At 36.1% G+C, this 16,608-nt stretch overlaps 3 protein-coding genes across 3 annotated transcripts; 1 reads left to right on the top strand and 2 right to left on the bottom strand.

Annotated features, from left to right (window-relative positions):
• Nucleotides 1-2,590: 2,590 nt before the first annotated feature.
• Nucleotides 2,591-5,607, bottom strand: LOC142505701 (uncharacterized). Its single transcript, XM_075618785.1, has 6 exons — nt 5,521-5,607; nt 4,980-5,075; nt 4,174-4,350; nt 3,767-3,865; nt 3,424-3,666; nt 2,591-3,275 (listed from the first exon to the last, which is right to left on the bottom strand). The coding sequence occupies exons 2-6, from the start codon at nt 5,046-5,048 to the stop codon at nt 2,850-2,852; spliced, it is 1,014 nt and encodes a 337-aa protein (XP_075474900.1). The 5' UTR covers nt 5,049-5,075; nt 5,521-5,607; the 3' UTR covers nt 2,591-2,849.
• Nucleotides 5,608-5,870: 263 nt separating this feature from the next.
• Nucleotides 5,871-12,677, top strand: LOC142505149 (uncharacterized). Its single transcript, XM_075617999.1, has 2 exons — nt 5,871-9,930; nt 11,027-12,677. The coding sequence occupies exons 1-2, from the start codon at nt 6,547-6,549 to the stop codon at nt 12,410-12,412; spliced, it is 4,770 nt and encodes a 1,589-aa protein (XP_075474114.1). The 5' UTR covers nt 5,871-6,546; the 3' UTR covers nt 12,413-12,677.
• A 393-nt stretch (nt 12,678-13,070) lies between these two features.
• On the bottom strand, nt 13,071-16,457 carry LOC142505150 (leucine-rich repeat protein 1-like). The gene is made up of 6 exons (XM_075618000.1): nt 16,100-16,457; nt 14,415-14,486; nt 14,046-14,189; nt 13,696-13,767; nt 13,540-13,611; nt 13,071-13,351 (listed from the first exon to the last, which is right to left on the bottom strand). Exons 1-6 carry the CDS (start codon nt 16,324-16,326, stop codon nt 13,279-13,281), a joined length of 660 nt encoding a protein of 219 aa, XP_075474115.1. The 5' UTR covers nt 16,327-16,457; the 3' UTR covers nt 13,071-13,278.
• Nucleotides 16,458-16,608: the final 151 nt, after the last annotated feature.

The following is a 16,608-nucleotide window of genomic DNA, read 5'->3' as shown; positions in this document are numbered from 1 at the left end:
AAGGTTTTTTTGGTTCGGTATACCGAAAATTTTGGTATAATATCGATATGAATTTACTTATACAATAATTTAATATATAGATTAACTAAAATTAAAGAAAATAATTAAAAATAAAATGTTATATAATAATTAATAAAAAAATTAAATTTTAATTATGTTTTTAAAAATTACAAATAAAAGAAAAAATAAATAGATGAGAAAAGAATGAAAGTTTGTATTGAATTTGGGAGATTTCTCAATTAAATGTACATCCAAATATTTAGGTTGAATAAAAGACTTTTGTTGACATTTTATTGTTGTACCTTAGACTATAATTCTTGTACTTAATAGAATTCCATAGAGTCATTAAAAGTCTATTGACATTTTGAATACCTATAGACTTTTGTAGAGTTTTTAAAAGTCAAGTTTGAATATCACGTGACTTTTTAAAATTCTACAAAAGTTTACATTGAATACCACTAAACTTTTATGGAGTATATAAAAGTCTAGTTTGAATACCTCTAGACTTTTAAACTTCATAAAAATCATTAAAAGTCTATAACCAATACACCCCCTTAATCCCGATCAGTTTTCCATGTCATGAAGCCAAGTGCCGACGTTTGAGTTACAACTTCATTCATCATTCCAACCCATACGCTCTTGATATCACCAAATAATTTCACAATTCAAATACACTTGAAGACTTGATGTATAATATCAAAATCGGATTTTAGGCCATGTAACTTACATGTTTCATTTTTTGAATCTTATCGATCAATTTACGTTTTTAGTCTATTAACTTGCAATTGCGAGCTCCAAACGAGATCGCTACCCTTGTGGCCAAGTTTTATCAAGCATTGAGATAGGCGATAGATGTGATTCTCCACGACACCAAAGTTGGGATAGAAAAAATCAGACACCGTCAAAATTCTGTGCTTTTCTCGTTTGTCCATTTCATCCGATTTTTCAACTACAACAATGAAATGACGAAAACCGAGTAAATACAGAATTGAAAAGAACAGCATTGAAAGTTTCTGTAACAAGAATAGCCAAATAAAGCAGGTTACATTTTGGTTTAACTGGAAATCGAGCCGAAGCAGAATGCAGCAGTGTCGGAGTGCCAGGCGGCGGAGGTCATCGGCGATTGTGTACCGATATACACAGTTTTATGCTCTTATATTTTTTCCAGTTTATTACTTTTATTATTTAAAAATATTCTATATTTTTAAATTTTTATTATTGTTTTGGTATTTTGATATATATCAATTTTTTTTAAAATTTCTACCATTATTATGTCGAAAATTTCCTTACCATTACTATGTCTTATCAAAATATTCGGTATACCGAAAATTTTGATAAATTCGATATTTTTCGATACAATAATTTTGATATATCGAAATTTCGATATTTTTCTCATCCATACTTACAAGGATTGGGTGTTGAGAATAGATATAGGTATTCGCCTCCAATCGAGCGAGCTCAAGAATTTTTTGAATTGACTTGAATTATATTTGAAATTATTGTATTTGAGTTTAGACTTACTTCCGAGTTGAACCCGGTGTTAAATTATTTGTTCAGTAGCTCGTGAGCTTTAATATTTTATATATATTAAATATATTTATTTCAAATATTTCGAACAATAGTTCGAATAACTCACAACTATGTTTGAATTTATCGAGTAAAACTCATGCTAGAGCTTTAATTTTAACGAAATCCGAATAATTTTTTTTTAAAACTATTCGAGTTTTAAATTGAATTCAATATCAAATATACTTAATTCAACTCTTAAATTTTTCTTAATATACGACCCGATTCATTTCGTTTACATCCAAATTGAGACATCTTTTTATCGTATAGATATATTATCTTATAGATGTGATATTCATTTTTTTAATATTTTTGATAAATATAATTATTATTTTTTATATATAATTTAAATAAATCATCCCGGATCATACGTTATACTAATCTTTCATTATAAACTTAAACTATTAAAATGCATAATACTTGTTTTCAAAATATCTTTTATCAACCTAAATTAAAAATATTTAAATAATGATACGAAATTAATAAATAAATTATATGTTTTTCAACAATTAGATGTAATATATGGAGTTTTTTTTATAAAACTATATTACATGAAAAAAAATTAATTGAGTTAGATAAAAATTAATTAATTTATTTGAAAATGTAAAATACAATATAAATTAATATGTTTATAGAATGTATTTTATCACTACCAAATTATATATATAAAAAAGTAGCCTTAAATCGTGCTCTTTATTAATCCAAAATTTTGTTGTTTATTTCGTTAATTTAAAGATAAAGGCATTTATGCATAAAAAAGTAGCCTTAAATCGTGCTCTTTATTAATCCAAAATTTCGTTGTTTATTTCGTTAATTTAAAGAAAAAAGCATTTATGCATAAAACTTAGAATTTCGGACATGGAACACATGCAGTGACGACTGAAATTGGAGCACTGTGGTAACTGGTAGGTGCAGAAAAACATACTATAAAATGCTAAAATCAACCACTTATGGGAATAATATATAGTCTCAAATATCATATTATGCATCATTTTGGGTTAAATTTTCCTTCCAGATGCTAAAAGATAGTGTAAAAGAAGCCAAAGTCTGAGCACTCAAGGATAGAAGAACAAAAGGAGCATGATCAGTCAAATGTATTCAACTTTTATAGCTGAAAGGGAAAATTGAAAATCAGAATTATCATGTATCATCTGTCTATGACTATGGTTTGTACAAAAGATGATACCTAAGCTATGCCTCCTGCCAGGCAGAGTGACTAAAGTTTATACCGGCAGGGGAAAACGTATGGGTACTGTGTGCTATGTCAAGAAAGCTTCAGCTGCTCAGTTTTTTGCTTCTTGGCTATTATCATTTTCATTTTTGCTCTGAATGTTCAAACTTGCCATTTGATCAAGATTTTCCAACTCAGAAGATGCTTCATTGTTATATGGTAATGGATCGTCTTCATCAGACGCTTCTGAACCAATGTCTGACAACAAATCCGACTGCTGTGATTCTGAAGTGATGCTTATTTGATCAGATGGTGATGCATCATCAAGACTCTTGGCATCAGATTTCTGCATCTCTGCGTCGTTCATGCGCTTGGCATAAGCTTCGAAGTCGAAATTATCAGTGCTATCCCCACCAAAGGCCGACTCCAGTTTCTTCTTGTCGAATAGTGTTTCCATTATCTTCATACTCTGGGGTTGGTCTGAGTACACAAACTTTACTTTCTTGTATGTCTTATGCTCGAGAAATGGTTTCACCATCTGCAATTTGAATTTTTAAAAAAAGGAGTCCGTATAATGAAGTGTGTTTCGCAGTTTCCCAAACAATGCAATTGACTTGATAAGATACACAGGATACAGAAAAAATTGTCGTGTGAACACAAAACACGATGAGAGTATTGGAACTTACCATCCAAAAGGATTCAAATACTTTTGGGGGATTGTAGAGAATGGCAACGCCAAGCCTTTCAGGATATCGATCCTGCAATATACGTGCTGTTTCTCGAGTTACCTTCACTGATATGCTACTAATGTTCCACTGTTGGAAGTCTATTAGCCATACCATCTGCGCTTCGCCTCCATTAATGCTCAATATGGCATTTTCCATGCAATAAACTAAGTACTTGATTTGCCCTTCTACAGAGTTTGTATTCTGATATAGGGATATATCATGGCAAAAGAAGAAGATAAGCAGACATTTATAGAAGAAGAATAGAAGCTACACCGCAGTAGTTTTTAACATGATTCTTTACCTCAAATCCAGGTCTCATGACAAGTACAGTCCTTCCAAAGTTATCAAGATAGTTGGCTCGGTAGAGTTTCCCTGTCTCAGCTTCACGAGCAACATCCTCCTGAATCAACAAAAATGATTCCGAATGCCAACATGAACAATAAGATTTGTGAATGGAACATTAAATACTATCTCACTATATGATACACAGACAAGAAAACAAGCAAAAACAAATTCCTCGCAGATAACATTAATGCAAAAATATCAGTATAACCAAACATCTAGCAGAGAGATTTTGATACAACATAATATTTTTGTTTTCAATAATGTGACGTCCTCTGAAACGTTATTAATCCATATTTGGTAGGAAGCTTTCTAAGGATAATTGAACCAAAAAATAAACCGTGAACAAGTAAGCAGCAGCAGTACCCATCGGATCTTCTCAGGCTTGTACTCCATACGCCACTTCAGGGTTTCTTTCAACATCTTGCTAGCTTTCTTTGTATTCCAGTTCCTTGCTTCAAGAAACCTTAATATTGATGCATCAGAACATTGCATCGGAATTTTGCTTGCAATAGGGCCAATTAATTTCCTAATCTCATTGATCTGCATTCAAAGTAGCAATCAATCGATCCACTCCAGGAAACTTCTGAGCATGAATGAGCCTCAAAGCATTTCACGATCAAATTTTCAATAAAGACCAAATCCCAACTTTTAGAAAGCTTTGTAAAATGAAAACAGTAGAAATGAACAACAGAATAAGCCTTTTCAGTTTCCAACTTCGTAAGATAGTACACAGTATCAAACACGTCGGTTGACTATGACTCATAAATAAAGTTTCATTAATCTTTAGACTTTAGAGAACCCTCACCATCTTGATCCAGCCTCAATTTTTACAGATCATTCATATTGAATTCATTATCAAGTTCTTTACTAAGCATATCTGCATGCTTCAACTTCTCTTGAATGAAAACTAAACTCAAAAGGTGTGTATCCGTGAACTACATTTAATCAAAGAAATAAAAGTACAATGGGATTCAAATATCATCGCACATTTTTTGTCCTCTTAACCAAAAGCGTTTCAATGCAAGATATTGTTGATTTTCACGATGAGTTATTACTCATGATAGCAACCTTTTATATCCACTAAACCACTGGTGCAAAAAAATCAAGAATCATTAAATTTCTAAAGAAAACCAGCCACGTTCACTATAACATGTAAAAGAATCACTTACCTTATATTGTTCTTCTTCATGTGACAGAGTCTTTTCAGAACCACTCGCTCGCAGCTTCTTCAACGACATTTTTCTTCAACTTGCAGCAAAAATTATCTGAAGAATGCATAAATCTTTAACGTATTAAAAGATAACTAACTCAAAGCAGTGGACATTTAAAACTAACCATGCATTACAGAATTTCAGTTGGAAAAAATATTATATAAAACATTCTTCTACATTTCTTCCGAAACTAGGCATAATTCGAATCTTCAAACGGAAAAATCAAAATAAACTTTTAATAACTACTGAATGTGTGCGTCAGCGAGTGATTTTACGTGAAAACCATTCCAAATATCGAATCCACCCTCGGAACCCACCAAGAACCCACATTCACACACACGGAAGCATGATTGAACGTGTGCTTCTGCGCGCTACTTCAAGCCGAAATGCATCATTTTACGATGAAACTCAAAAGAATGCATGCGATCGTAGTAAAATCCAGAGAAGGGATATCACAATCGATCAAATATTCTGAACGAACAAAGGGAAAGATTCGTACCCAAATGCAGAAAAAACCTGAAGTAAGATGAAAATTTCTGACTGTGATCGCGAAGAATGATAGGAAAAGGGAGAAAGGAATTTAGAAATGGAGTGTTTGGGTCTGTATAGGCGTTACCATGAGACAGTTTTGTTGTTGCAGCAGTTAGGCTGACGTGTGGCAGCTGGCCACTCTATTTATCAAAATTGCACTTTGGTCCCAAATATGTCTTTGATTCCGTATCTGCCTCCATTTAACTGAGACTTTACAAAGAAAAGTAATGATCACCCTCTTTCACCCCCACAATCAAAAGAGACTATCTTTTTTTTCCCAATATTTATTACAAGAAACTGAGATTCACGGCATTCAGCGTGCGACCACAAACTGCAGCTGTTCGATACTTTTGTGATCAGATTCATCCTTAATCCAATGACTCGGATTCAACAACACATCACCGCCCTTGCCATTAATTAAGATTTGGAAAAAGTCATAAATTATTTATTACAAAAGTGATCACCAATTTGAATGAGAGACCGAATTGAAAATTTGACAGGAAAAAAGTAAGATCCCAGCGCTCCTTTTTCACATTCCCCCTTTCACGCCTACCCCTCATTCCTTTATACATTTTGATGTCGTGAGTACAGATTTACAAAACTCTTGATCGATCAGCAGAGGGAGGAAAAGAGAGTAAATTCAAAACCAAGAAAATACTGATACACGTTGTTGCTTTTTTCCCCCTCTTTCTGTTCTGCAAGATTGATCTTTGTTTCAATCTTTGGTATAGTTGGGTCTTCGCTCTTTTCCCTTTTCCGGGATTTTGTATCTTTATTTGTTTTGGGTTTCTCTAGTACTGGTTAAATATATCCGGCTCCTCTTAATTCTCATCCCATGTTTATGAAAGGCAAGGTCTTGACCACTATGGTTACTATTTTAGATTATATGGCTTGATCTAATGATAATTATTATTGGGGTGTTATTGAATATTTTTAATATGAGAGATTTACTAGGAAATATTACTTTTTGAGAGATAGGATCAAAGATATTGGTATGGAATTATTGGAGATTGGAGTTAAAATGAGGAAAGGGGCGTTCTTTGTGATCAGAAGGTGTTTTAGATCAGTTTGTGATCATCCATTTCTTGTGGGTGTCTTGTGTTTCTTGATTTTTCTGTACAGATCATCTCCTTTTATTTTTTCATTGTTGGTGTCTGCATCTCCGGTGCTTGTGTGCACTGCTGTTTTACTTGGAACACTATTAAGTTTTGGGCAATCGAACATACCTGAAATGGAAAGGGAAGAGAAAACAACTCATGAGGTTGTTTCAGTGAAAATGGGTATTTCTAGAGATGCTGCTGTTATTGATAAAAATGAGAGTTATCATGGTGAAAAGAAAAGGGACGAAGGGGAACAGGTAAGGGAGCTTGGTGACGTTCATAGAGGGGATAGCTTGGATGATACTGCACCATTGATTGATGAACGATCGACAGAAATTCAAAGAGAGAATGGTGAAATATGGGAAGCAAACAGAGAGTTAGGTGTTAATGAAGAGAGACTTAGTGATGAGGAAGCTGTGGAGAATCAGTATGCTTCGTTTCCAAAGATGAATAATGATGAACATCTCCAATCGGATTATGAGAAATCAGAAGCAGAATCATTTGATTCAGAGAGGGTAAATGTAGATTCCTTGGATTCTCCTCCTCGCTCGCCTTGGAAACGAGTAGATGACCTGGAGGAAGAAGAGGACGAAGAAGAGGAAGAAAATGACGCATTAGAATCTGGGTCTGATAAGGCTGAGAGTTCCTCTCCAGATGCTTCTATGGCTGACATAATACCAATGCTTGATGAGCTCCACCCTCTTCTTGATGAAGACACTCCACAACCTGATCATATGTCCCATGAAGGTTCTGATGCAGGATCCGAATCGTCTCCAAAATCTAGTATGAGCAGTAATGAGTCCGATGAAGGGACTGAAAATATTAAGGACTTGGAAATTGCTGATGAGGATAATGAAGATGGCGAAGATGAAGATGATGTGCAAGGGGACGAGCAGATAAAATCTGCCATTATGTGGACGGAAGAGGACCAAAAGAATCTCATGGATCTTGGGAGTTCGGAGATTGAAAGGAACCAGCGTTTGGAAAATTTAATTTTGAGGAGGAGAGCAAGAAAGAACATGAGTATGGTGACTGAAAGGAATTTGATAGACTTGGAAAGTTTTGATATTGGATTCAATATTGCTCCCATTTCAACGGCAAGAAAGAACCCGTTCGACCTTCCTCGTGATTCTTATGATAATATGGGTCTACCTCCAATTCCTGGTTCAGCTCCTTCAATTTTATTAGCAAGGCGGAACCCTTTCGACATTCCTTATGACTCAAGTGAAGAGAAGCCCAATCTTATGGGTGATGGATTTCAAGAGGAATTTATCACAGTTCAATCTAGAGAACCATTCTTTCGGAGACATGATAGCTTTAGTGCGGGTCCATCGATCTTTGCACCAGCCAAGCAAGAGAGGCAAAATGCCAAATTGAGGCCTTACTTTGTGCCTGAGCAGATGGCTTCAGAAGAGTCTGGCTACTCACCGTTTCAGCGGCAATCAAGTGAACTAAGTGATTCAAAAGTGAGTTCAGTGCCTGAAACTGAGTCAATTGGTTCAGTTGAGGATATGGTAGAGAGGGGACTCTCAGAAGAAGACAATCCACCAGAACCAGAGGCAATTATTGGGACAAAAGAAGCCACTAAAGAGAGCTCTTCAGGAGACCCAGAACCGATTTCCAAGGGAGAAGACATCCCTGAAGCAGATACGCCTGGGGAACCGGAGTTGATCTCAACCATGGAGCATGTTTCTGAGCATGTTGGACATGGAAGCCAATCTTCGGAAGAAGACGAGCGACTAGAATTTGCCCGAATTGAGAAGAGAGATGTTGAACAAGATGAGCACAAATTTCAATCAGAGGATGCTGAAGATCATTATGAAGAAAGAGGTGTGGCTAAATCTTTGGAAGTCCAGGTTACTGGATATCATCCAAATTCTGAAACTGAACAGGTAGACAGTAGGGGTTCAAGCTCTTCGTCGTTCTCAGAAGTTAGTGAAAGGGTGTTCAGTGAAACAGAAGGTGAACTGTCAATGTTGGAGGGAAGAAGTGATGGCTTTGCTGAAGATCCGGGAATTTCAACCCAGACTTCTGTGGGAAGTAATTTGCGTGTCACATTGGTTGAAGGCGTGCCACTCAGGGATCCCATTTATGATTCGAGTCCACCAGCAGACAGGAAGAATTCCTCATCCTCTATGTCTTCTGATGTGCATATAGAGTCTGATCTTGGTTTACCACCTGCGTTGGTCAAGCAGATTGTATATTTCGCAGAGAGAGAATCTGAAGGGAGCAGTGTGGAAATGGATGTTCCCAGTAACATTGAGATGTCACCTAAATCATCAAAGCCTCATTATGTAATTGAACATGGATCAGGACAGATAGATATGGTTGAGATAAGAGAGCATGATAATGTAATCTTTGATTCCCCCCGAGTTGAGCAAAGATCAAGTTCATCTGTTAAAGCTTCTGTGGAGGAAAATCTTAAGGATGATCATGTAAAAGGCCAAATCCCCTGTTCAACTTCTGATAAAAATATTCAAGGTGTGGTATATTCCGAAGATGAAGGTCAACTAGAGGAGGAAAGGCATTTGCCAGTTTCTGAAATACGTACAGTTGAAATAAGTGCACCACTTATGGAGGGTCGGTTGACATCAGATCTTTCAACTGCTGAGGAAGAAACTGCTGAATCACCAGCAGTCAGGAAGAATTTCTCATCCTTAATGTCTTCTGATGTGCATATAGAGTCTGATCTTTTGCCACCTGAATTGGTCAAGAAGATGGTATCTTTCACTGAAACAGAATCTGAAGGGAGCAGTCTGGAAATGAATGTTCCCGGTAACTTTGAAATATCACCCAAATCAGCTGCATCTCATTCTGTAATTGAACATGAATTAGGACAGATAGATGTTGTTGAGATAAGGGAGCAAGATGATGAAATCTTTGATTCGTGTAGAGTTGAGCAGAGACTGAGTTCATCTGTTGAAGCTTCTGTGGAGGAAAATCTTAAGGATCATCATGCACAAGGTCAAGTCCCTACTTCAAGCTCTTGTGAGAATACTAATGGTGTGGTCAAAGATGAAGGTCTAGAGGAGGAAAAACATTTGGTGGTTCCTGAAGAACATACAGTGAAAATCCATATGCCACTTATGGAGGGTCGGTTGACAGCAAACCATTCAATCTCCGAGGAAGGAACTGCTCAATCACCAAATTCTGATGGTGATGTTTACCATGAAGCCAATGAGAAGTTGATATCTACACCTTCTGCTGAAGGAAATGTGTCTTTCTTGGATGGTAGTACAATACACGAAAGGACCTTTGAGCATGTCAACGAAGTGCAGGTAAGTGAAATTTGTATGAACATTCTGTTTTTCTTTCTTGTTTATTATAATTAAGCCTAGTGATATAAAATCCAATGAACTAAAATTTGTATGATTTGCTTTTAAGGATCTCAATAATTGCTTTACATTTTCCGTTGATTTCTATAATAAATTTGTCATTACTCGGAGTTGTTAGTTCTGTGCATTCTTAAGACGGAAATCCAGTAAGCATGTTTAAGATCAAACTCCTTGTATTAGTTCATTTATGTCTGAAAAGTGGATTATTGACCATGAGTTGAACTCTAGAATGCAAAAGTAGATGAAATTCGTAGATATTCAATTCATGCGAAGGAATAATGATTTAGTCGCCTTCTTACATTATTATTTGAGTGAGGAAAATGTTTTTCAACATGTTTATATTGAGGATGGGCAGTTTTTTTATCGCAAGGATGGGCAGTCAAATGTGCTTATCTCAGGTAATATTACGGATTGTGAGATTCATTTATTTCCAGAAGACGCAGTAGAAAGATAAATTAGGAAAGAAACATGTCATAGTTCTGCTTGCAAACATGTAATTCTATTCATTCAGACATGAATACTCTAACATGTCTTGGTGGATTACATATTTTTGTTGACTTGGTTAGACTTCCACCTTTTCTTGGTCATCAGGTGATACTATTTTGTCTATACTTTCGCTATTTCCTGATCTTGCTTTTGATAGAATATGTTGACACCATTGTAGCTGATGATTTTGTGAGATTAAATGTGACAAGAAATATGCGTAACGTATGTTGACTTTGCTTTTGGTGTAGAACAGCAATGTATTGTCTTGATGTTAGTTTTATTTTAGGTTTAGAAGGTACCACTCTATTCGGCTTATTTTTGGTTCCAAGAAAAAAAAATGTTTTCCTGAATTGTTGACATGACCTTTTTTCAAAGTAATCATTTAGTGTATTCATAGGAAATGTCTTTTCTCGGCATTATGATGTTCTTTGCATGCTTACGGTTATTATTTTTCGATACATTTACATGGATATGCTCGTCTTATTATTTTTCGATACATTTACATGGATATGCTCGTCTGTAAAAACTGATTATCTTGTTTGACACAATGAAGGTACCAAATACACCTGTTGGATCATTTGAGGAAAGGCAGAGAATACAGATTCTGAATATCTATGAGCTTGATCAAAAGATTTCAGAGAATCTCAACTCTCCATTAAGTCCCCATTTTGTTTCCATACCATCCATGTCTTCTGGGGCAGCTAGTCCTCATGTTGAAATGCAGACGATAATTGAAGAGGATGATGAAATCAAGGACATTGATGAAGAATTATTGTCGGAATTAGATAGTGTCGGGGACTTTGCTGTTAAAAAATGGGGACCTGCCTCAGATGAATTCGAGAAACATGAAATCGTGGCTTCTACACATCGTGATGAAACAAGCACCTCGAGAGTTGTTGAGGTTAACCCTTTTGAAAGGAGTAAAATAGAAAATGCAATTCATTCTAATTTGAAGGAAGAGATTGATGTACATGAGGACCTAGATTGTATTTCAGAGCTACAAACACGGGATACTGGTGTAGCTGAAAGTATTGATGTCTCAAATGAAGAGTTCGATGAAAGAGATGACCATGACTCGCCTGATAAAAAAATGACCAAAGAAAATACAATATTTTCCGAGGGATATGAAGATACGAGTTTAGGGATTTCTCGAGTTGACACAGAAATCATCAAGGACTCCGATCTTCTAGCCAAGAAGGATGAATTGGCATCTCTGGAGACTGAAGCCAGAGATGGGCCTCCCGAGGCATCCCCTCACGTTGATATACATACAACGTCTGTAATGCCTGAAACTGAAGCTCGAACTACTGAAGATGTCGGTTTGATGTTTAAGAAAACAGATGACAAGGAGATCGAGAAATCTGTTGTTTCGGATCAACCTCGTTCTGAGCTGGTAACTGGAGAAACCATAGTTGAGCAAGGGACACTGCAAGTTAAGATGGGCTTCACTCATGAGATGCCAGTGATTGATATCAGACTGGTTGAGGATGCTACTTTGGATCGCAAGCAAGTTAATTGTGTCACCATAGACAATCGTGTCCTTCCTGAATATGAAGATCACCGTCTGCACGTGATTGGTGTGAGAGAAACACACGGAATCTCTTCAGATTCGCATGTTGCACAAGCCATTTCTCCAGAAGGTACTAGTTTACCTCAAAAGCTAGTGCTAGATGGTAACATCGAGGAACAGCTGAAGCCAAAAACAGATGATGGACCAGTGGAAGTCAAGGCAGATGAAGCAAATATGTGTCTCAATAACGAGCCTACTGTAGAAGACATAAGATCTTCTGATACCAAAAAGTCAGACCACAATGTTGAAGTCTGTGAAGACGTGCATTCAATTGAATCTATCAAAGGTAAGGTTAAGATTTCTAAAAGCCGAAGCTCAAGTTCAAGCTCTAGTTCCGAATCAAGTTCAAGTGATTCCGATAGGGAATGAGAATCGAGATCACCCTCATGCTTTTCATTGATCCCATTTGCAATTTCATTACTACTTTATGATTTTTTTTGCAAGATTTTTGCTTTCTTCAAGAATGAGTTTTCATTGATTTTCTTGAAGGTTCGAGGTTTGGTGAGGTTTCATCTTTCTGAGTTTGCAGTTTTTGAGCTTTGGTGAGTGAAAACAGTGTGGACCTATGATCAACCACTGTGGGTTCTGTAAAATATGTTAACCTATCCTGAATTTATTCGTCCATCTAGGCGAATTTGTTTCTGTGCCCCAACGTATGGGAAGAAACTGTTTTTCTTGAAAGTTTGGCCTTGTATACTGTATTTTTTTTTTTTTAAATCTATAATGACAAATTGAGTGCAGTTTTTATGTGCAATATCGGCCCATATAAAAGTTTTGTTCAAATTGTTCTGGTTTTCTTTTTAAAGCTTCTAATTCTGAGTAGTCCACTAAATACTCCAAAGAGCAGTCCTCTTAAGAGGAACACATGCAGTGCCGTCTTGCTTCCCACGAATCAGGTTTCCTATCGTCATCAGGAAGTCATGGGTTCAAATTCATGAAACCATATACTGTATCGAAAGATATACCTGATCCAGTTGGCACTTTGGTGGGGGTGTCAGTGAAGAAAAAATTTGTCGACATAGGCAAATAAAATATAATATAGTAATCCAATTAGGTAGTTGGACAGTGTTACAGATTTCAACATATTTCGTAGTTGACTTCACAGGTAACTACGAGAAGCTTGCAGCGTCAAATACATCAAAACGGGCAGAAACACCAACTTTAACATAGCAGGACTATTTAAGGAGAGAAGGCACAATTTGAAAGAACAAATTAGTAATAGAGTTCCCACTTCTTTACGAGCAGTTTGTGTCATAGCTTGCAAGTCCCAACAGCTCTGGACCTTCCAGACGAGGGTTGTTCTCAAAGCTGCAATGGCAAATGACAAGTTACAAAAACCAAAATAAGGTCACGGGAAAACAATGGAAGAGAAGGGTACCAAATGTTTCAACTGAAAAGTTGAGAGGAATTTATGAACCCAACAGAACCAGATACAAGTATGCGGAAGCAAGAATGAAAATGCATGTCTAAGCAATGTTACGAACGAAATATCTCACTTGTTTAAAGGAATGTGCTCAAATGGTCCAGTTGTAGGTATTGTACCACACAAGTTATTATTTGATACGTCCCTGAAAAATATGAAAATACATGAAACCATATTCATAATATAACATGCCATAGATGTAAGCAGTAATACAATCAGAAGAACTTACACAACTTTCAAGCTATATATGTTAGTGAGTGCCCTTGTGATTGGACCGGTTAGCTGATTATCATTAAGACGCCTGTTGAAGTATACCAAAGTTTATTTATTGGTCATAAAGAATGAAAGTAGTTTGCACATTCATGCCGGATATGCAAGTACACACAAGGCGGGACTGGCAGAGAGGGATGAATTTAGTAGCCATCAGAACATTGATTTTCGATGCTACTGAACATCACTCAAATCAGAAATGCATAAGAAGCTCAAAAGAAGCCAACTTTATCCGTACCACTCCCCACCACCAAATCCATCAAGAACCCTCTGGATAGAAAAAATGTCATGAGGTGAGCTCAAACTTACAGAAAGACTAGGGATTTCAAATTTCCCAATGATGGAGGTATTGTTCCTGAGATATTGTTGTTGTAAAGATCCAAACTTATTAAACTCTTCAAGTTACCAATCTCAGATGGAATTGTCCCTTGAATGTTATTTTTGTAAAGTTCCCTGCAATATCAAAAAGTCTGTTAACGGGATGCTAATGAGTATCAACATGAGAACAAAACAAAAGATCTTTTAACAAAAAACGATTTTCTGAACAGAGGCAAAAATATATGCATGCTGCAAGCAAGCACATATCATGGACAAACATTTCATGCAAAAAATTAATCAATGTTCACACAAGTGCATCTGCCAGTAAGCAACAGAATGAAAGAGTTGTATGATACTTACAAATACTGGAGATGTTCAAGTTTCCCAAGCTCAGGCACCAGGTGACCGGACAAATTCGAGTTGCCAAGATCCCTATCCATGTAATAACCATATTGTAATCTTCGACAGAACATGAATCATGTAAGAAAAGCCCCAAATCCAATTAAACAGGGACATCGAAAAGTGGGAACGCACATCATAAGAATATGATTTTCTCCACTATTCCATTTAGTAACACCATTTTTAACAATTTTTATCTTTCTGTTTTGCCCAATTGAGGGTCTCCATACAAGTGTCTTTGTTGTATGATGACCTACTCAAATGTCATGCTCCGAACTCCATGGTGTCCAGATCGGTGAGAACTTTATGCTATTTTAATCTTTTTGGTGGTAACTCCAATTTTTTGCTGTTCAACATATATATGCATGTCATGACATCAATATTTCACATAAATGGAGATTTTGAGATGATTATAGTTCATAAAAAAGGGGTCTTGTACTTGCTAGCATGATAAAATGCACTTTTTTAGTAACCACACTCTGAATTTCTTCCTACTCAATGAGGATCTAACAAAAAGGATCTTGAATTGCTTGCTAGAAGTAAACATTTGTGTTGTATCATTACCGCATTTCAACAACACTGATGCAAAGACATGTGCACAAATCATAGGTGCTCATAGAATGAGTTCTCTGAATAACCCACAACCTAAATTCTCTAGGTTTGCACTTGGATATAATGATTTGATTTGGATGAATGAATTCGATTTAAGAGAGCATTCAATAATGGATTTGAAAAGACACTCATCTCGGGTGTATTTCAAATTCATCACAAACATTCCATCTAAACAAAGTAATAAATGATTGGATTTGAAATTCACCTAACATAAGTGAATCCAAGCAATGAAATGAATTTGAAATATATGGATTCAAATCACTCAATCCAAACATAACCTATGTGGTTACCACTTGTCGAATAGAGAAATTATGACTATAGTTCTCCACCATTAATTCACAGGATCCAAGATAACATTGTAGATGCTTTTGGTTGGTGGACCAAATTTGGCAGATCTTGAGATTCGGAAACTTATGCAGTTTCAATCTACTACAGCACAAGACAAACGATCCATCTACATTAGACGTCATGAGGTATATTCTTTTCATGTACAGTTCTATGTACGTTTCAAAAAGCATTATTGTCAATTTTGTTTTTGTTCTGGTTTCATGAAAATGCCTGCGCACTTTAGGTCACATAACTAAAAAAACACTCAATAAAAACATGTAAACGATCAGAATGAGCCACCTGCAGCAAACAAAACAATCTTTCCTAGGATAACTTTCTGAAGGCATGATCATTTGAATTCATGGCCACCATATTCACCTCACTTCCAGAGTACACTTTAAAGGAAAACAACCATTCACCGGGAGCTATTAATGCCTAAATGAATTCACAAAATCTCAAGCACGGCTAACCAATTTGCTAAAGCAGTTAGCTTTAGAACAAATAGCAGTATCCATTTCCTTTTTCCTTTTGCACTTCATTTATTCATTAATTTATAACAATAAATTGAATCAATACCAAAGAAAAAACAAAAGTCACCAAGCAACCAAAACACTAAGCTTCACTTTGAAATTCAGAACAAAAATCCACCTAAAAATTCCGAAAACGTTAAATATATAAAAACTTCAAGAAACTTGACAGGTACTTACAACCGAGTGACGCGGTTATCTTGGTTGCACGTGACGTGGAAGTAGGTACAAGGGTTCACAAGGTTCGGATCCCAGCTCTGGAGCACGTTATCAGGATCGGACAAGCTCCGGCGTAGTGCGTGCAGCGCGTCGCCCTCCGAATTCCCAAGTGCTTCCTGTACGATTACTGATGATGAAAACACCATAGTTAGGGCTACAAACAACAAAAAATCCCTCCCTTCAGCCATGGATCCCCTGATTTGAACTCTGATCGCTCGGAAGGGATTGATTTTGCCTGTGAAGATTAGTTGAAGAGTTAGTGCGAATGATTGACGTGTGAAAGCAAATTGTTAATGGAGAGGAAGTTGGGTTTGTGTTATTTCCATTATATTTATATATATATGTACCCACACACGTTAGCACGGGATTTTTTTAAAATTAAATAATAATAATAATAAATAAATAAATAAATTTACCAAATATGATCATTTTCATTATTTAAATAATAATAACCTAATAAGATTGCAAAA

The sequence above is a fragment of the Primulina tabacum genome, chromosome 10 (assembly GCF_025594145.1).
Source record: "Primulina tabacum isolate GXHZ01 chromosome 10, ASM2559414v2, whole genome shotgun sequence".
Taxonomy (NCBI): domain Eukaryota; kingdom Viridiplantae; phylum Streptophyta; class Magnoliopsida; order Lamiales; family Gesneriaceae; genus Primulina; species Primulina tabacum.
This window is presented reverse-complemented; position numbering and strand designations above follow the sequence as displayed.